This window comes from Sparus aurata, chromosome 2, assembly GCF_900880675.1.
Source record: "Sparus aurata chromosome 2, fSpaAur1.1, whole genome shotgun sequence".
In the NCBI taxonomy this organism is placed as follows: Eukaryota; Metazoa; Chordata; class Actinopteri; order Spariformes; family Sparidae; genus Sparus; species Sparus aurata.
The window spans coordinates 6,481,431-6,502,792 of NC_044188.1; the positions used below are offsets into that span (position 1 = coordinate 6,481,431).

Consider the following 21,362-nt stretch of genomic DNA (forward strand, 5'->3'; position numbering starts at 1 on the left):
AAACAGTTAAGCATTAGTCATCATCCTCAGCAAGCAAGTGTTAAACCAACAATCTCCTGGTATGCAGCTGCTTGATAAATTAAAAATTCCGAGATGTGAGAAAAGCTTGTAATAAATCAAGATCACAAATGTTCTCCAAATCCTCGCCAATCAGAAGCCGACGACCTGGAGACTTAAAAGTTGTTAGTTTCATACTTTTTGTAAAATACTCTCCAAAATTAGCATCAAAAGCTCAGCCACAGCCCGTCTGGCTTCATGTATTTCATTTGGGTTTTAAGGCAATTAGGATGACAATTACAAGTACCGAGGTGTGACATACGGATTTATGAATAATGTATTTTCTACTCAGGCTGAAGAAACGTCTGTGATTCAGCATACCGACTGCTCCAGATCTCTTCTTTCCAGGTGTTTTCTACTCAGCAGGAGTATCAAAAATTAGGTTTGCAGCAATTACCTGATTTCACTATTATCCAGTTTAAAATGTCATGGTTCTGTAACAGCTATTGTTAAGGCTCAGTTACACCGAGCGTTTCTGCTCTTACTCTCGAAAAGGGATGTAATGGCTCATTATAGGATGTCATTATAGGATACAAATGGAAGGTATAGGTCCATTGTGTATCATATGACTAAGCCTACAATTAGAAATATTTATTCCCATCTCATAATAAATCAGACTTTGATCCTTTGTCTGCCTGCTCATCCATGTGTCCAAGGCCATTGGTTTATTTAAGAAAATCTAGGCTATTCGATTGCACTATATATGTTATTTGGGCATTTTGTTGAAAGTAACTTAAATTAGTGTAATAAGTGATATATTACTTAGGTATTTTGTACCTTTAACTGCATTATTTCTGTTCCAAAAGGCAGCAACTGTTGCAACAAATAAATGTTGTGGTAACTAAATACAAGAAAACCTTTTTAATAAAAACGCTCATGTGATTGTATACTTCCATATTAAATCAAGGGATAAATGAATGCATTATAATCATGAGACTTTGAAACTCGCATTTACCCTCAGACTATAATTGTACCGTAAAAGCCTATAATCATTGCATTAACAGCAACAATCTAAAACAGTAGTTTAAATGAGTGCTTCTCATTCATTGTCAGTCCTTAGAGGGATTGGACTCCTTACCCTCACAGTGTAACAGCTACAATGGCACACAGATAGAGATGGTGGGAGGTAATAAATCAAATGTTTGAATAAAAGAATACAGTGAATAACTCTCTATCCTTCAAAAGATGATGAGAAGAAGCCTGGAGAGATTTGTACATTCTTAAAAACACTCACAGCTGATCTTTGCTGTTCTTATCAAATACTTGTCGAGACAACCTGCGCTAATCGTATTTTTCATTTTAAAAAGGCAGCACCCCTGGATTCTCCTTGAAGTCTTGCTAAAAACTTATCATACTGAAATCATGTACAAGTACATTACGAGTGTTTTTAACAGTGGGAACAAATGAGAACTAGACGGGGCTTTATAAAATAAATTAAGTGTTTAATAGTGCTCACCTGTGTCCGGCAGAAGTAGTTGGTTGCAGGCAGCAGCCCCTTCATTTCATGGCTGAGTGCTGGTCCGCTGTAACACATCTGCATGCTGCCCTCAGCAGCTCCCCACTCCAGACGAAACTCTGTCACTGGAGCTCCATTACAAGGAGGGGCCTAGAAGATGTACACAATACAAAATGCCCATCAGCATTTAAATCGATGACACGGTTTAATAATAATAAAATAGAAGTAGAGCTAATCTTACCTCCCAGCTAACAACAACACAGCTGGGGGATTTGCATGTGGTGTTGGGAGGCCTGCACTGCTCAGGGGCCCCGGGGCCAGTTGTAACCTCACAACGCTCCGAAAGAGGTCCAAACTATCCGCACAAAAGAGCAAAAACAATTCAATACCACCAAAATATATTATATTAGAGTTTTTCCAATCATATTTAGTGAGAAAGGGCAGAATAAAAACAATCCCTTCTCCTTTTATTGAAAGATCAGTCTTGACAGCCTTTCTCACCCCAGCCTTGTTCGCTGCCTTGAGCCGGAAACCGTAGGTTTTGCCAGGCATTAAGCCTCCCACAGAGCAGTCAAGCTCTGGACCCTGGTAAACCTCCCTGCTCTCCTCAGACTGCGGCCCACTCACTTCTACACTGTAGCAGGATACCGGGCTGCCTCCGTCTACCTGAGGGGGACCTAGGAAATTTGGGCAACCAGTGTTTACAAATCAATACACTTTAAAAATGTTTTTCTAATGAAAAAATGATACAGTAAATACACAAAATTAATGTACAAACAGCAGAATACAAAAGCTCAATGCTTTGAGGTACTTCGCTGGACAAATAATTGCATCAACAGAAGCTAGAATACATCCCACACAGATCTGAGTTGGAGAGGAATGACTCACCCCAGCGCAGTTGCACCTCCCTGGCTTTGGGCTTGCCCACCAGCCGAGGGGGCTGGCAGGGCCCCGGGGGCACTGCGGGAGTCTGGACCTGCAGGGTCTCCGACAGCTTGCAAGGGAAGACAACACACCAATTAAGCCCCAGAGAAGGAAAAAAAACCAAAACAAATTGACAATCTCATCCCCCTCCACTCTTTCTCTCGCACAACACAGACATACTGGTTACGGATTGTCACTTTCACCTGCTTATCAGGTTGATTCAGGCTACAACAGACCAGAAAGGAGCCAAACGCGAATGCATTGTTCAAAGGTACACCTGCATTCCAAGAAATGTGCTGAATTTCTCACAAAGCCGTGGAATGAGTTTGACAGATATTCTGGCGAGTGACAAAATAGGCCTTTTTCGGACTCTCAGCTTCTGTGACAAAAAGCGAACATGTGAGTGTTATGTCACATCGTGCTGCGCCAAAAGGCAGGATCTCGCCACCATGAGTCACGGTTCTTTACAAGCCCCATCATGAATAAATGCATGCACTAACAGCTGATGAAGAAATTAATGAAGAGAGTGTCTGTGAACTGAACTAATTAAGAAAAACATCCTCTGACACATGCAGGGAGGGTTAATCGATTAGCGAGCCTTGTCTTGTACTTACACACCAGGAAGCATAGTCTAATCTTCTAACGCAGGACACTGGCTGAATGACAACTTCCTATTAAAACTCACTATAAATAGAGTGCATATCTAGAATTATTCATGTAAAATGTATCAGATCAACCAGGGATGTGGTGAGATTCATGGCTGCCTGCCCTAACTATCCCAGTATATGTAACAGCCGAGAAATTAATCAATAACCAGACAGCCAACAGAAAAACAGTGAATAATAATCAGGTTTTATGCTGTATAACTGCACTCTGAGAGACAAGGTGACATATTGGAGAAGAGTGACATCTCTAGAGTGACGCTGATTTAAATTTCAAGTCCAATAAAATAAGCGTAGGTCAATAAAATCTCCACCACAGATTCAAATTTTTTTCAATTCTCTTGGTACTTGTGAATGTTTAGGGTATCTATGCGTGCATGTGTGCTGATGCTGCGTGACTCACCGGGCTCTGTCCCCCCTCGCTCATGCAGTAAACGCGCGTCTGGTAGGAGCAGCCAGGCTTCAAGCCTTCGCAGACGTGCTCCATAGCCGGCCCTGAGTAAACCAGGTCCCATGACAAGCCTAAAACGAACACATTGAAAATTAACGTTATTTATTTCAATAAACTAATGTTTTAATACCCCAGAAATAATATTCAACAATATATAATACAAATTATTAAACATTTTATTATCACCATTGGCAACTCACCGCTTAAGCCCTCAGACAACTCCACAACATACTTTGTGACTTCTGCTCCACCATTTTCCTTTGGGGGCTCTGGATAACAAAAGATATCAAATCAAATTGATCATCATCAATGCAAGCAAGCTCAGTTTTCAAGATGCCATGTCTGCAAATCTACTCTAGAATTGATTCATTTCAGTAAGTATGAGATTTAGTGAGTGAGTTGATGATAGAGGAACTAACTGCCTCTCAATACTCCATAAAACTCTCTTCAAGTAAGCACTGTAAATGTAGATTAAGCCTGCTTTTTTTTCTGGCGTGTCATGTTTGATTTCACAAATGTGCCAGAAAACAGGGAATAGTAGAAAGTAGGAGGTTTTTTACATTAACAAACTGCTTCTAGAAGATGTCTGGATCATTAAAATTCTGAATTAGACATACTGTTTTTTTTCCAGAGCTCATAATGGAATTAGCTAATGAGTGAGACATATCACTTCTTTCTCATCTCTGTTCTGAGTCTGAGTTGCACATGCAGAGTTCCAAAGAGGGACCTGACAAATATCAGGCCAGTGACAATGTTATATATCTTAGGCCAGAGAAATTCTTCCTTTTTAAACACATTTTTCGCATAAACAACCAGTTTGTGTCGTGAAAGAAGTTGTTCGCATACTTGCCTATATAATCTGCGTCTTACTGGAGGATACCACTAGATGGCATACATTAGCTTGTTGTTCCATTGATGTCACTACTGCTGCTGATGTGCTTACTGACCCTAACAAATCCCCATAATGGCCGTACGCTGCCCCTATCGTTCAAGTATGTATTGCATCTTGTGGGCACGTAGAGTTAATGTCTCGCGTCGTGCACGAGCGATGCTCTGACGCGGGATAAGCAGGGCAGTCGTCATGCATTGAGAACACGTTGTTAAAGGCAAGTACATCTTCCGCCTTATGCTTCCATCTGTCTTTCAAACTTAGTGCTCACTGAATGGTGGTTGTCTGCTGATTGAACAGAGACAGGTGGAAAAGCATTTATAAGCCAGCGTCCAAAACTTCAATATCCGTCCGTGTTTTTCATCACTGTTGTCATGTTTTACATCACTGCTGAGTAAAGCAGGAACTGAAAACTGCAGTCATTTGATGTGGGCATGTATGCTGATTGTAGCCTTTCCCATTGAAGACAAAAGCCAGATGTTGGTGCATTTTTTTGTCCAGTGTGAAAGGGGTATTGGAGAATAGAGAGACAACATCGTTTTCAGGGCTGTAGACAGGCTTTTGTTTATACTGAAAACTGAAAGCAGAGACCAAGTGCAGCAGTGGGTGAGGAGTTTTTCCTGTGAGGTTTAGGAAGGATTTGAGCTGAATGAGGGCGAGAACTGTCATTCATCTGGTGTACTGACTGCTTGGAATAGTCAGACAAAGCTCAAAGAGCGTGGTGAAATTATAAACTAGCCTTTGTGGCCTGTCAGCTACATGTAACAGTGAAGCGTTTTGATAATGAAAAGGGCATTGACAGGAAATGCTCACCCCAGGCCATCTTGAAGCTGTTGGGAAGGACTCGTCCTCTGATTACAGGCCTGCAGGGACAGCTGGGTCTGTCTGGGTTTGTGATGAACTCCACCACCTGGCTGGGGTTACTCTTCCCCTCTGAGTTGTATGCTGCCACCTGGAGGAAGTGCATGAATACAGCCGGTGAGGAGTCAAATAATTTCTGTCAGAATTTTGCCAGTGTTTGCACAGATAGTCAATGAGGGCAAGTGTATAAAAGGTCATTATGTTTCCCGATAACAAGCACTGACTCAACTCAGAGAAGGGTAATGAAGGGATCTGAGAGAGTGAGCGCAACACTGTCCGCAACTAAAATGGCTCCAGACAAATACCACATTATCACAAAGATTCAGCTGTACCTGTAAGGCATCTACAGATACATTTCAACAGAACTGTTTCGACGACACAAGCATTGCTATCAAAAAACCAAGGCAATGAGCTTTAGTGGCATTTGCATTCCGGTTTGCGATAATATGGAAATCTGTGTGAGCGTGCTGCAGAGTGCGGCTCATCCACATACTGTACGAAGACAAACCTGCACAGCAACCAGACTCCACTCACACTGCACAGCTGGTTAATTGGAAATGAGGGAGAGAGGCAGTTTTTTGAGTGACTAATTTCTATCGTTTGGACATAATGGAGGTTTGTTTGGGAAATATAGTACCTTTTCTTGCAGTGTTCATCGTGTTAAGATAAGATTTGGTGCAGATTCCCCTGACTATGTGAGTGAAGCTTTCCAATTCTTCAATTCTTCTCAAAGCATTAACGTGATTTAATGTTCTTAAGAGCTGGAAAGATAGAAAGACCACTTGTTGCCACTAGCTGCAGGAAAAAACAAGTGTTCGGGGTAATTTGAATAACAGTGGAGCAGCTCCCAGCTTCAGCAGATAACTGAGTTCCATTTCAGAATGTAATCACAGCTTTTAAGCCAAACTAAAATCAATTTATGAAATAGAATTTTGTAACACATAACCTGTAAAAATGAAATAAGACTGCTTGGAATTTAAAGGGATTGGTGTTATTCTATGTTTTTGTTACTGGATAAAGATCCAAACCAACAGTGCATTAGCAGTTCCTTTTTCTCTCCTGTCTCTTTCCTTCAGCCTCAGGCCCATTGCATCCTACTGAAGACATAAATCTTAAAAACAGCAGGAAATATCGTTTCTATTGTTGCCCAGTAGCACGCAATAATGCTCAGAAAATAGTCCGCAACAAATCCACAATTTACTGAGTATTTAAAGCAGCAGGACGGTATATATGTGGAATCATCTCAAAATTCAATGGCAGTGGTCATCGTAACAAAAGTTACCGAAATGAGCCGTTAACGCCGGCAGTGTCAGAATCATATTTCTAAGAGCAGGCATGTAAGCTGTGTCATGTTTTTCCCCTGAGTTCTCGACAAATCCAACTCTGACTGCAGACACATTACACAGAGGCTATCTGCAGCCAAAGGGACATTTTAGACATTCAACACATTTATAGATCTAGCTGGAAGGGATCCTATGACAAATCCGTTTAATCCAGTTAATTTTAGTTTATACATTGCTTTAGATTTTTTCAAAACATTTGATTGACCACTCCTGTCATGATTCACATGCAGATGTGTCGCAGGCTTTCCATTCACTCCCTATAAATCCATGCCAACTTTTCCTCGCTGGGTTGCCTGCCTTAGATTATCAAGAGCATCACGTGTCTTTCTTTCAATAGTCTCTGTCTATTGAGCCCCGATTATGAAATTCTGGGCCGATCCCAATGTTTTGATGTTGTGTTTTTTTGTTTGTTTATTCCTTGTTTTGTGCCAACTGTTCAAGCAACCGGGTCCTTCACAACACTATCTTTCAAAGAGAACAAATTGATCATTCACTTTGATGAAACACCATTTAATATAACTTGTTCACTGAGAAAAATATTATTTTGCTCAATAGGCCTTTTTAACCTGCTGTACAACTACCTACTCAATGAAAAGAATTTGTCAGTGCTTACATAGCCTTATAAACTGATGGCAGGGATGTCATGAAACAGCAGCTCACAGATAAACGTCTGCCACTTCCATCAGTGAATTTCATCTTAATAGCTGACAGCAGTCAACAAGGTGACTTTGGTTCATCCCTACTGTGTTTGCCAGGTGAAGGATGGTCGGCTCTGATTCCGCTGAGCCATTTAGAGTACAACAATTTAGGTGAAAACAACAGAATGAGGGAGGAATGCAATGAGGGAGAGGGTGAGAGCCAAAGAGGAAAATACAGTGACATGGAGAGAAAGTCACTTTTCTGTCCCTAAACTTTGCCTTCATTTTACCGCCTGCCAAAAAGCCTGTTTGGCTCAAATGCTTTGCTTGACTAGCTTCTCACTGGGGCCCTACATGTGACGAGCATCGAAGTCCTCCTGTTTATGTTGTCGGATGCCCACCGCCCTGCTGGCAGAATCCTGCAAACGGATGAGTCATAGGGCCACTGTGGGCCTCAGCACCCTCCCTGCCTGAAGCGTGTCCCCTCCACACATACACACTCCGCTGCATCCTAAATGAAAGCCGTGGATATGCAGCTTTGAGTGCAAACATCACCAGGCTCCCTTACCCTAAACTTGTACTTGGTACTCCTGTGGAGATTCCTGACGGTGCAGGACAGTTCGTCGCCGTCGTAGCTTGGCTGGAAGCCATATCCCTGGGACAAGACAAATGACAAACGGAGAAAAAAACAACCAGGTGAGCAATGACTTACCAGACAACCATTGTTGCAGAAAACAAAGTGGTCCGCAGGAGACAAACAGCTCCAGGGAATAGACAAATGTTTCTGTGTTTTTCCTCACAGGCACTATGTCTGTAGGTAGTTGCTTGCAGTGCAGGTGACAGTGGCTATAAAATGTCATGCAACTTTTAGAGGAGACTAATGTTGCAAAGGAAAGATATTTGAGTTAGATTTTTTCCTTTTGGCTGGGTTGAATTATGTATGTGAGTGTATTTTATTAATGGTGTCCATATTTCATGCTGTCTGAAGATCAACTTAAGTCAAAAAGATGCACTTGGAAATACTGCCCTATAAGACATAATGGCACTCCAACTGCAGCAAGAACCTCACAAAGAAGGGAAACAACATGTATAATAAAGTCTTTAGTTGCAGATCCTGCCAAACAATCAAAAGACTGAGAAACTTACGGAGCCTTCCTCCTCCATCTCTAAAACATAGTAGATGTCATCCTCCTTTGGAGAGCTAGTGGGCCTCTGCCACTTCAGACACAGCCAGGTCACGCCTGCCATCTCCAGCTCTGGAGGGAAGGGTGGCAATGGCACACTGCATGAGGTGAACAGGTCCACCACTTCACTGAACTCGCTGGGGAGGGCAGAGAGAGACAGAGGATGGGAGAGAATGGGAGAGAGAGACAGGAGAGACAGAGTGAGAGACACACATGCGCACACAGATGGAGACAGTGAATGGAAGAAACAGCAACATAAAAATGGACAACAGAGAGGGTGCTATCCAGGAAATAATCAAGCATGTTAGGGATCCTACCTTACGCCCATGTCATTTTTGGCTGCAAGGCGGAAGGAGTATCTTGAAGCTGGTGAAAGCTTTGTCACTCTATACTGCTTCTGAGCTCCATAGTAGCACTGCTCATAGATCCCAGTGCCCTTCCCCTTCAGAGAACATAGTGTTTAGTTCATCAGGAAGCAACATAATCTTGGTTCGTTGTGCAATGTTTAACATTTCTTTCATGATAAATAAATAAATACCTCATCCCATTGAAGAATGTAGTTTTGGATTTTGGAACCGTTGTCACATGGAGCCTGTGGATGAACCATGATAGTTTATTATATGTAAATCAGAAAAACGTAGCAAATACACATACTTTCATACATTCAGAGTGAAAATATATTATTATAATATAATATAATATAATAATATAATTATAATATTTTAGATGGCTTAAGCACCACCATCCTTCTTTACTAATGCCAAAAAAGCAACCTGCATCACTAATAATAACAAATAGGATGCCTCCAGGCGTGCACACTTTTCTATGCTTTAATTAACTCGGTGATGTTTGCTGAACACGCATGGTTGTTCTTGAAGTGCCTCTCACTCACACATTTACACACACACCTGAAAGGTGTGCCTGTGCTGCCACACAGGATGAGGCAAGATTGCTTTGGAATCACTTTTTCTCTTTCACCCTGCCAGTTTGGAGATCTTAACCAGGTGATCTTCTTAAGTGCACAATATGACATTTCTGCCGCAGGGGGACTTTTTAAGTTTGAGGACGTTGTGAAGTAGCAATGGATCACTGGAGTTTGTTTTCTTCATTGTTAAATAACCACCATTACAGGTGAACATTTTTCTGATGTGACGTGAGTTGAGTTGAGTGTGCGGAGGAAGTAATATTTCAATGTTTTATTCATGGTGTGTTTTGCCACATTCGCCAACTTCCTTCCTCACTCTCTGACTGAGTTTTAGCGGCAGGCAAAGCTTAACATGGTCTTAAAGTGAGGTGTGCTAACCAAGAAGCTGGTCTAGAGTCAAAAGCGTAGTCTGTTTCCTGCTATTTAAAGGACGCATTTGATGCGCCTACACAGGCGGGTTCACACTATCCATACACTCGGATTTTGTGATTTGAGAGGCTGCTTTTACACAGTAACACAGTAATGTACTGTCACAAATATCGTGGCTCATTTAATCAGCAAAACTAAAAGCTGTGGTTATACACTCTCCAAAGAAAACGAGTAAGTAAATAATCAATGAAGGTTATCAGCTGTTCCTCCTATTTTCCTCAATAAGGATTTAATTCTCCCCTCTCATCCCATCGGTTATGGATCAGGATGAAACTTTTTATGAACCATCCCCCCTGATCCACGGACTGAGATGCACGCACACAAAGAGGTACACGCAGCAGTGCTCCTCCTCACTTAAATATCAGTGTAGTCCTTCACATGCAGTCAAACAGATTTGTTGATGGGACAGATGACTGTGAAACGGTGGGGCAGAGGGCCCAGCAGCCGAGGATCACATCCCTTTCTCTCAGCGATGATAAGTGCTGGTGCACCTGGCTTTTAAAAGGAAATGGGAGACGACTCTCAGATTGTTTTGATTTAAGTTCCACCCAAAAAAAACACTCATACCACCGCTCTACACCGCACTTTGCATCCAGATTATCCGCCGTTTAACTCGCACCATGGTCTTGAACACACATGCTCTGCGCTTTATTGCATGTTCTATAGATCATCTAAATAGGGTCCTATATCTTACGGAGGACAAATATGTCTGTGTATTAAAAAGGTGCTATGGCTTACAAATTATACCATTGTCTATATACTTGGTTGATCTACGTTGCGCATGTTGTCCAGACCTTTCCTTTTAAATGCTGTTCCTACTTGCCCTCCACCTTTTAAATTGTGTTTTTTTAATCCCAACTCCATCAATCATCCTCCTGTTTTTACCTTCCACTGGAGTACAAGTGTGTTCTTGGTCCCACTGGCCTTCCTGGGGGGATTGGGAGGCTCCGGCTCACAGCTTAAAGTGGTGAAGCTCACAGACTCCGACGGGCTTCCCTGTAAACAGTTACACATGGCCTGGACCCTGAAATGAGAAGAACAAAGTGTTTACAAAATGTTCCTCCGTGCACGGACACTGTTAGTTCAAACAAAAGAATGTGAGGCGTTGCGCTAACCTGACATAGTAATCCGTTGCTGGTCGAAGGTCTTCTAAAGTAGCACTTAGTTCTTCCCCGCTTCATTAGAGGAAAACAGAAAAAAGTGTTGTTTCAAATTTCTGTCTCCTTTTCATACCTTTAACAACAGTTGTTGTTCAGTCTCATGGCAGCTTGCTGCTAGTACTCACCAGTACATGCTCTTGTATTTCCCATCTTTGCCGCTGAGTGAGATTGAGACCTCATAGCTGAGGGGCTCCTGGGGGCCGCGGTCATCCTCCACACTGCCGTTCTCACTCTCTGGCCTGGCGGGTGCACTCCAGCTCACAACTGCCCCCCTTGCCTGAATGTCTGACACCTACCATATGAGAGATTTATGTGTCACCATCAAGTCTACTCCATCAAACCTGGACATGAAGCAGAAAACTGCAGCACATGCCAAATCTAACCTGTCAAATACATTTAAAACCCCAAAACCCGCTGCTAATGACCCAATTTCCCCTCTGGGATAAATAAAGCTATCCATCCATCCATCCATCCATCTATCCATCTATCTATCCATTTCAAAACCAACACAAAAATCACATCGCTTGGCAGACGAAAAGAGACAGGGATCAAAATACTCATGCTGATGCCACCCTGGGAAAAGGTTTTCAGCACTTGGCAGAGATGTGCTGTGCAACCCTGAGATTTTTCATTCTGTTTTGAGGAGGTTTAAAAATAGCCTGAGACACACTGCAGGGGGGATTCATATGTGGAAGAATTCAATCAGGTCAAGTCTGTACCTCCTCCTCCCCTCTGCCCTCAGGGGCCCACCTTACTCCTTTACTTCCCACAGTTACATTCTCAGTCCTTTAACAAACCAGAGTGGCAGCAAAGACGAAGAAAATCCACTTTGCGTTGAAGCTGAACCTTCCCGCATTAGACATCCTCCCTAAACTTTATCAATCATCTTTCCAACAGACTTGTTCTGCTACTTTTACAGGGAGTTCAGACTTTAACAACAGTGCATGACAAATCCCATCTTTATGAGGTCAAGGAAATTCTATTTCTAGTTCTACTGATTCCTATCCAGCTACTGTTAAAACAGCTATTTGCCTCTGTTTTTATCTACGTTGCTGATGTGACCCTGGCAACACTAAACCAGGGTTTTTCAAGGTTTATTTCAAAGAATAAAAAAGCTGAGCTTTTGCATTTGAAGTCTTAAACGTAATCTTATAATTTGGGACAAAATAAACTACCATGAGGATGTGGGAGCTTGGCAATTCATTTAAAAATCTGCACTTCTTTTAAATTAAAGTTCAACCCTTTAAGTAAGTGCAAACATCGTTGTTTGGTGGCACATTTGGGAATACAATCCCCACATGGATGCTACTCGTCAGGTCTGACTCGATTAGTAAGATGTCAGCAAGAATTAATCACGGATGTTAATAGAATGTTTAATGACGCAACACATTGGCATCATTACGAGTTTTCACGAACACAGCTCTAACAGGCACAGGAAATCTTGCAAATTGTACTGATTAGATAAAGTAAAAAAATAATGATAGCAGATGATAGATAGTAGACGGAATACTAACCACTGGTTTACCGATGGTACTCAGGAGTGCTTGCAGGGCCTGAGCTTCTTTGTCCAGCTCTGAGGAGAGAAATACAGGTTGATATGGATTTAAAAAAAAAAAAAAAACGCCCGACGAAGCGTAATCTTTTAATGCCGGCTGGTCAAATGTAAAGATGTGATATTTCTTTATAAATGTACCATCACCGATCAACAATTAAAATCAGCAGTAAGGCTGCAACAAACGATTATTTTCATGCAACCAGAAAATGTTTGACATTTTTGCTGGAAAAAAATGACTGAAAATTAACGATTATCAAGGCGACAAATTTTCTTTCAATCGACCAGTCATTGCTGCTCTAATCAGCGGGATTAATGATGATTTTATGGCAGAAAAACGGTGCAGCAAAGTATTTTGTTGATAGCAGACGCAAAACTTAACACTACGTCAAGTTTCTTTTTTTTTTTTTTTTTTACATGCCACAGTATTTTATTGGTCGACTGCTCATATTTCAGTGTTCCAGGATTTCAGCAATCTTCACGAGGTCATAAGGTGAAATTATTTTTCCCTCCACTTTCAAAATTGACAGTAATTCCTTAATTATGCACTGGTGTCGCCAAGTAGCAGTGTTAAACTCCATGATTAATGAGCAGTCAGAGTTCATGTAATCAAGAATAATGTTGGCCGTGTTGCTGATCCCTCACTGCCACCAGCTGCTGCAGCTAATGAGGCACTATTCTGAGCACCTAAACACAACACACTCCTAAGATCCGGAGGTTACTGCTTGCCAGCCCAATTGTAAACCTAAACGAACCTCTACCCTTTGACCTCCTTACCTCCTGACTCTCCATTTTTGCCCCTGCCTGTCTGCTTGTCAGGGCCGGCAACAGCGTGGCTGAGCTGTCCCTGCTCCGCCTCTAGCCCTTTCCCTCCAACGCCATTGTGAATGTCCACTGTCGGGGGGCTGCTGCAAGTCTTCTGTGGCGAAGGTGGAGGGCTGTCTTTCACCTGTCCCCCTCCTCCTCCTCCGCCTCCCTGACGGTCCTTCAGTTTCTTTTGCAGACGCTCGTACGTTTTGCTAGTTCTGTCGTCTCTGTGAACAAACGGCGGGCGTCCGTGTTGGGAGTGAGAATCTGTAGAGACCGGAGGAAGAAAAGGGCAACACTTAAAAGTTGGAACGGGGTCAAAAAAAAGGCAAACTCACTGGTTAATACAAAAGGGCATACAAATAAACAGGGCGGTAGTAAAGTAAACTCCCAAAGATTAAACTGAAAGACTAAACAGTTTGACTCAGGCCTCGGTTGTATAACTGGACGGTGCAAATAATGTGTGCGGGACAAATAAATAACATCCTAATATAACAACAGAAGCCAGACACTGCTGGCTCCTACTCACCCTGCTCTGAGTAGATATGAGCTGGATGGTACTGGGAGATGTACTGAGAGCTCATGTCGCCCACGCCCCCCGCCATGCCTGTGTACAGGTGGGGTGGCGGGGGCATCATGGCAGGGTGTGGGATGAAGGCAGGCAGGTGGGCATGGGGTGGAGGTGGAGGGTGGTGGAGAGGTGAGTGGCCCCCGGGGTGGAACTCTGGTTGCTGAGGTAAAACCAGAACCCGCCGCACTCCGTTCTCCTCTATGATCTAAGAGAAAACAAACAGAACGTACATATCAAAGCTGTCCTGACTTTGACAAGATGCCAATCAGCAACACTGCACTGGAAATCATACAGGATTAATACCTGTGAAACGTATCCAGGAGGCACATAGATTGGAGGCACTGAACCATTTGGAGACATCATGGGAACCTGAGCAGGACCTGTGAAGAAAGCAAGAGCTAGATCAAACACTTTCCTCCAGGGCAAACAGCTGTTTCATCTTTGGTAAATGTATTTATGGTATTAAGAGTTTTGCACAGGGCTGATGTTTCAGCTCGACCAAACCCCATTTTTAATGTCGAACAATCTCTCTCGCACCAACATTTTTGAAAACTCAATGTGGCTCAACAACGTGGTTGCCTGAATAATAACCTTAGCTAAAAGCTTGTTTTTCCATCCAAAAATCAATTTAAATGGTTGGTTGGTTACTGTCCAACTAGAAATGATTTGAATTAAACAATGATTTACAACGTATGAATGTAGACACATTTTTAAAAAGCTACCCCATTGGGTTCAGAGATGGCATTTCTGCCAATGCTTACGTGTACTTTGCCCATCCATCAGCGGGCAACTCAGTCGGGTGAGATATGATTGGTACAATTCTACTCAGACTTCCGACATAAACCAGAACGCTGATACCAAAATCCTGTCCATTGTCTAGAGATTTTGCATTCATATTTAGATATCCCTTTAACCTTCTACATAGATAATCTGTACCCCTGGACAATCATATTGAGTCCTTCTATTTTGCCACCTATGGTGTATGACACTTGGCAGGCGTTCCTTCGAGCCAACCTCAAAAGTTGCCTCTGTAGGGGGAAAATCCCAACATAGTCGATCACTCTCACCCAGCTGCATTTTCAATGACTATTTCATTTTTTTTTTTTTTTTAAATACCTATGAGTAAGAGAAATCAAGGAAATGCATTTCTTAAAATACTGGCAAACACAAGAAGACCACTTTAAAAAAGTGCTGAGAAACAACAAAGTTTCCTGCGTGGCTCTGTTGTAGAGGCCAGTGCAGCGGCTTAGCTCAGCTCAGAGAAGTGACAGCTCAGCAGAAAGCCTGGGAGAGAGAAAGGGAGAGGGACCTCTGTGCCAAGTTTGCACATTCGCACATTTCTCTTCTTACAGACCTAAGACATAAACAGTAGGGCCCCAGAGCCAGATGTCATGCAGCAGAGCAAAAAGGTCCACAACACACACACTGACCTCCCAGCAGCCTGCTTGAGGAAGAGCTTTCCTTCATTTTGTCAAAGCTGTCAGCAGAGAAAAGGCAATTCTAAATGAGCAGCCATAATGGGCCCACGACTACAGAGGCTGGCCTGTGTAATGATACACTGAAACCTCCCACTTCTAACCTCTAGCACCACCCTGTCAGGTGCTGAAGTCCAGGCTCCACCTATCATAAAAGCAAGTCAGTGCTGAAATACAGACAGTTGTTTGTTGTTAGGTAAACTTATTCAAAAACTGATACCGTCTGATACAACAGCCTGCAATAAATTCTCCCTTATTGTTGAAACTGTTTTAAAGATGCTGTTGGATTGTTTTGTGTTGCATTGACATTTCTAATATTCTGTTCACCTTTTTTTTTAAAAAAACAAAAGGTAGACAAAATATAGAAACATCTCTCAGTATAATGTAGTACCATTAAGGCTGTCTGTATTTTAAGATCTTCATCGCTCTTTCAGTCCTGTTGCAGCCAGACATTTTCAATTGAAGCTGTATTGGCTGTGTTAATGTTCGTCTCCGAGGATGGGACGAAATACTATTTTTCAATAAAAGAAGAATCCTTGTAACAAGATGTGGATAAGTCTCTGCCCTTCTTTAACAGAAGAGCACTTTTAAATATTTTAAAAGGAGGGGAAGCAGCCAGAGGGAAGTTGTAGGTGATGAGCAGCACATGACAGGTGAACCGGAAAACCTTGAACACATCATCAAGGTAAGTAAGAACTCAATATTTTGGATCTCCACAGACACGTTTTATCATTATTCAGATTCAAAATCAAATATTACAATAGTTTTAACCAACTCAGCATTATTGACGTTGGTACTTTCACAAAATATTAGCAAATCTTTAATGTGGATATAGTGACTAATTGGATAATGACAAGCATAACAACTGATAGAAGAGGGTGGTTGTTTAAGAAAATTCACATCACAGCCCTTGGTGTACGATTGGGTGTTCAAACCACACAGTGATCATAGTGCAGATTCTCTTTCAGCGCAGTGATGTCGTTTTAGATGGCATCAAATGTAGATGCTTTGGGTCCAATATGGTTGATCTGGGTCAACCCAAAAGTATTCATATTTGACAACATGGGAATGAAATTCATCAATCCACCATCGACCATCTTTCTCCAGAATCACCAACTGCACTTTTATGTTAGTCCAAATAACATTTATAATCTAAGCAAACAAATCTTCTCAGAAACTCAAACATGAACAGGGTTCAGCTTGGCACAGTCCTGGGTGAGACATTAAAACTGGACTTTGTTTCAAAATAAATTACCCAAATAGACATTTCTCAAAACTGTCTTTGTAGCATTTTAGTCACTATGTACTGTGGGCTGTTCAAACTGTAAGGATCTATTGCCAGACAATCTAAGAATGTATTACTTTCTTTTGGTAGAAAAATCATTGGGTAAAAACCATTAGTCAACCTACTAATAAACGTAATTGGACAAGACAGATAGTAGGTAGTGAAATCAAAAGGGCAGAGAGCTTTGAAGCCCCTCTTAGTACACCAAGCCAGCAGACTGATAGGCAGTGAGTCATTTCTCTACCTCAGAACACGGGGTCCACAAGGACAAAATTCTTAATTCAGGGAGCATGGGAGAGCTCAGCCTGAATGAAGGCAGTCACACTGCCTCAGCCCTCATTGATTTCAGATTACGATATCATTTGAGGGGGAGTTCAAAGTATGCACTGTTAACTCCACTCACTTTTAAGGCTAATAAATGATATGGGGTGCTTATGCCAGGTGCATTTGTGCACCTGTGCGATCACTCATTAAGGCAACTCCAGTTAGTGCCACGATGCTGGCTAACAGGAAATCTGATGAATCTAATTAGTATTCAATATGCCGTTGTTTGTCCGTTTAGAATGAAAGGCTTTGTGTGTAGCGACTTGCAGAGCGTAGGGAGACAAGGACTAGCATAGGGCGAGAGAGGGAGGACATGGGAGCCACACACATCCAAGAGAGAGAGGAGAGGTAGGGTGGAGAATGGGGGGAAAAAACACCCACTCTTTTACATCAGACTGACGCACGAGTGCTGACAGAGATCAGATAGAAAAGGCCACATCCCCCTCCCCCTCCCCTCCCCTCCCCCTGAGTCAACTGGAGCATTGGTTGTGCTGACGTGGCCGTGGAGTGCCAGCCTTCCAGAGGAAGCAGCCACGGGAAAAACATCAGTCCTCCTCCACAAAACGGCAGGCTGCCACTGAGCCAAGAATAGCCACAAACAAGCTGCCCATTCTGGCAGTGTAAACAGAGGCTAGGCAACACTTTGGGAGCACCATCATCTCCCGTCAACATCACATAACCCATCTTCACCTCCCTGCCTCCTGGGGCAGGCCAACAGGATCAACTGGTGCAGTGTGTCTGAGTCGAGAGGGGGCTAGAGGTTACCGCTGGGAGATAGGGATAATTGTTCATGTTGGGCGTAAAAAAGCCAAGGGAGAGAATTATCACAGGCCAGACCCATGTCCACACACATACACAGATATGCAAGGGTGGTGAGTCCACTCGGAGCACCCTCCCGTTTCCTCCTCTCTGAAAATGGACAGCGATCACAATAAACAAGCTCAAGCAGGACATCACGCAGGTCTTCTAAGACACACAGCTAAACAGAGGAAACTTGGCAGATGTGGCTCTGAAATAACAGCAGAATCCAAGCACACTGTCAGGATGTACAAATGAACCCTCAATAAGATATGGAGAATAAAAATAAGCACAGAAGACAAGTTGAATATAGGCAGCTGGCTAGGTTGTAAAAAGGGTGTAAAAATAAACAACGGCACACAGACATGGGAGGACAAGAGCGAGGGAGGAAGACAGTGAGACAGAGCAGTCTCGTATGGGATCACTCAATAAGCTCTCAATGCCAACATGATGAACTGTGAGCCTATGAAGATGGAGCAGGTTTGATTATTAATTAGAGCTAATAAATTGTCTCCATCCACAAATTAAAAGGAGAGGGAAGGCAAACCGACTGACAGAGGTTAACAATTACAACCAAGCAAGCCAATGAGGCTAAGAACTGAACGGTCAATAAAACAAAAAAGTACTAATTACAATTAAAAAACATTGATTTTTACTGATGATACTATGGTAAATTATATTATGGTATATTGATACCATGGCTCATTGTACTTGCAGGCAGGAAATATCTTCCATCAAATAAGAGGGTAGTAATTTGCAATAAGTGTGACATTCTATTAGCAGATTACGAAGCCATGGACGTGTACGTTCATCCTGGCTGCTCTCAGGTTCTACAACATGCCAGTAAGCATCCAACCACTGCTGTCCATCCAGACTCACAGAGTATGGGAGCGAGTGGGGAAAGAGGAAAAGGGCATTCTGTGTTGATATGATTGCAAAACAGAGCCTGAAGGAGGAAGCTGTACAGTAAACAACGGAACAGTTTAATAAGAATATCCATTTTGTTTAGCCGTTAGTAAACTTTGTCTGAATTCCTGATATTTTGAGGCATCCGCATGGTATTTGCAGCCCAACCGGCATGAATGACGTTTACAGGAGGGGAGGGAATCAGTAACCTTCATGCTTGTGCTTATTATGGAACATCTCACTGCTGCTGCTGCTGCTGCTGCTGCTGCTGCTCTCAGTTAGACAAACGGAAAAAAAAGATCATTTCTTTTTGACAATTAACTATTTGGCTCCATTCAGGATGTCACTCTATAACCACAGTCTCCTCCTGCATCAAGTACCTAACCTCACTAACCCACTGAGATTGATAATTCAGTACAAAACCAGCTGAGTGGACGTGGAACTGCCTTGCACCGGACATCCCACCCCAGACTAAACTTAGCAGACTACAAAAGTTTTTTCTCTCAGACACCCCACCCTGTCATCATCTTCCATCATCCTCTGTACCCTTTCTCCTTTCTCCCGCCCCCTTGGTATAAACGCAGCAATGGGAGAATGAGTCACAAGCTCAGTCATTCTTAGAGCTACTCACTGCAGAAGCTGTGAATGAACCGTACCTGTGTGTGTGCACCTGCACACATGTTTGTGTACATGGACTTGGAGTTAGGTGGGGGAGGTGGTGAGCATAAAAATAATGTGCTATTGAGGCTAATGTGTCTGATGTTTGTGCTCCAATTATGTGAACCATATGTGACGAGTTTTTTTCTGGAGATTGCTTGGGGTGAGGAAACATGCAATCACCCTACAATTGTGCGCACGGATACACCCTCAACACGCAGTGTCAGATGTTCAACGGTGCACGTCCTGGCTGCTCAGTTTCAGGCACAGGGGACTTGACAGCCTCAAGTCCCTCTGATAGAAAATAGACTAAGCACATCTGCAGCACCGTCAGGAATGAGATGAGGTGTTTCACAGCTATGGCATCAGAGATAAGGGACAAGATGACAGATGGACTGACTGTCCAACCAGTATCTAACAGAGAAAAGAGGCAGAGGACACTGGCAACATGTCTACAAACTGACACGTGCATGTGCGCGCGCGCACACACACACACACACACACACACACACACACTCTTTAGCTCCCTGTCGAGATGCCAAAATGACTATCTTGGCTTTTGCGGGAGAAGGCACATCTCTTTCAGGCTCAATAAGCCCAGTGGAACTAGACAATGCTTTCAGCCTCCAACCAGAGACTGAATCATCCAAAGTGATGTGAATCAGCGTCAGGCAAAGTCAGATAAAGTAGTGGATCTAATCAACCCAATGGTCCTGATGCTGACTTGCCTCATCACAAAGCTTATCAGGTGGTCCAATCTTAGTGACAGTGATACAGCCGTCAGATCTACAGTGGCAGATGCCGACAAAAGGCCAAATCAGGGAGTGCTGGGGGTCTGGGTTAATTCTATGAGGGCATGTCCGGTCACAAACAGAACCCCCCTTATGGCAGGGAGAGAAGCGAGCAGGGAGATGCTAAATGGCCACTCTAATTAGCCTCCCTCGCTAAAGGCCCCTCCTCTAAGGCAGATCTCAGAAAAGACAAATGGCTCCTATAAACTGCATTTTACAAGATTGTCTGTTCATATTAAGCAGGCTGTCATGCACTAAGACACAGCAATTACGCATATCCAGCTGCTAAAAATACATGATTGAATTCGCAAATTGGAGTGGGGTGGAGCAAATCCTGAAAAATACGTGTAAACCAGATCATGCCGACTCTGTAACGGCCGCGCTGTCCCTGTCTGTACATACTAGGGTTAAAGGTGAAAGCATGCATATGCACAACAGACACTTAAGTCATCACTGATAGTCTGTTGCTGTGAACACACAACAAACCAAACCAACACATGACATGCGCATACATGCATTCATGCCCGCACGCACACACTCTTCTTCCTCCCTCCTTGCACCGCTAGCGGTGAGTCATCCCTCTATTCACGTCACCGAGAGATGAGTGCACCCAGTGACAGGCCAGTTAGTAGCAGTCACACTGATCTATGTGGCGCTTCTCAGCTCTTTGTTTCTCCTCTGATGGAGAGACTATGTATGCTCGCTCCCTATTAGGAAGGTTTACTCGGCTCGTAATGGGGGCCAGTGTGGGAGCTCAGTCAGACAGGAGTAGGGAGAAGAGCCCCTGTGTGAGAAAGCTGTATGATGGCTGCTTCCTGGCCAGCGTCATTTCATATCACCGCTTTAGTTCCTTTGTCATCGAAACCTGGAGGCCAGAAGCCTATTGCACACAGGCCTATTGTCCTGTTGGTATTCATATATGTCAAAGGATACAGTCAAGAAAGACCTGTGCCTTTTCAACAGCGAGGTAGCACTGGTCCATACATGAGGGACGCATGATGTATATGGGGAATATATAAGGGGGACATTTATATCAAGGTTATTCATCACTGTACTGATAAATAGAGCTGATTATACAAAGCAAAACTGCTTTCAATGGTTTACCAAATACAGTTAGAAGGAGAGGAAGGAGAACAAATGTAGCATGCTGCAGCTGGGTTGGGTCTTGTAGTGTAGACTTAAGGAACAAATTCGTTGTTGCCAGTGCTAATGTTTTT

The 21,362-nt window shown here is 43.0% G+C and overlaps 1 protein-coding gene across 4 annotated transcripts in view; it reads right to left on the reverse strand.

The window, feature by feature from the left end:
- fndc3a (fibronectin type III domain containing 3A) overlaps window positions 1-21,362 on the reverse strand; it is a 49,624-nt gene that overhangs the window by 8,391 nt on the left and 19,871 nt on the right. For all 4 annotated transcript variants that reach the window (XM_030394707.1, XM_030394699.1, XM_030394715.1 and 1 more), the window contains 18 exons: window positions 14,213-14,289; window positions 13,868-14,114; window positions 13,309-13,605; window positions 12,494-12,552; window positions 11,105-11,271; window positions 10,935-10,994; window positions 10,705-10,843; window positions 9,004-9,057; window positions 8,783-8,907; window positions 8,428-8,602; window positions 7,850-7,936; window positions 5,253-5,391; window positions 3,751-3,819; window positions 3,503-3,621; window positions 2,402-2,507; window positions 2,015-2,190; window positions 1,755-1,868; window positions 1,514-1,663 (listed from right to left, as the gene is read on the reverse strand). In XM_030394707.1, the coding sequence (XP_030250567.1) occupies window positions 1,514-1,663; window positions 1,755-1,868; window positions 2,015-2,190; window positions 2,402-2,507; window positions 3,503-3,621; window positions 3,751-3,819; window positions 5,253-5,391; window positions 7,850-7,936; window positions 8,428-8,602; window positions 8,783-8,907; window positions 9,004-9,057; window positions 10,705-10,843; window positions 10,935-10,994; window positions 11,105-11,271; window positions 12,494-12,552; window positions 13,309-13,605; window positions 13,868-14,114; window positions 14,213-14,289 (2,360 nt within the window). The remainder of the gene's footprint in view (window positions 1-1,513; window positions 1,664-1,754; window positions 1,869-2,014; window positions 2,191-2,401; window positions 2,508-3,502; window positions 3,622-3,750; window positions 3,820-5,252; window positions 5,392-7,849; window positions 7,937-8,427; window positions 8,603-8,782; window positions 8,908-9,003; window positions 9,058-10,704; window positions 10,844-10,934; window positions 10,995-11,104; window positions 11,272-12,493; window positions 12,553-13,308; window positions 13,606-13,867; window positions 14,115-14,212; window positions 14,290-21,362) is intronic.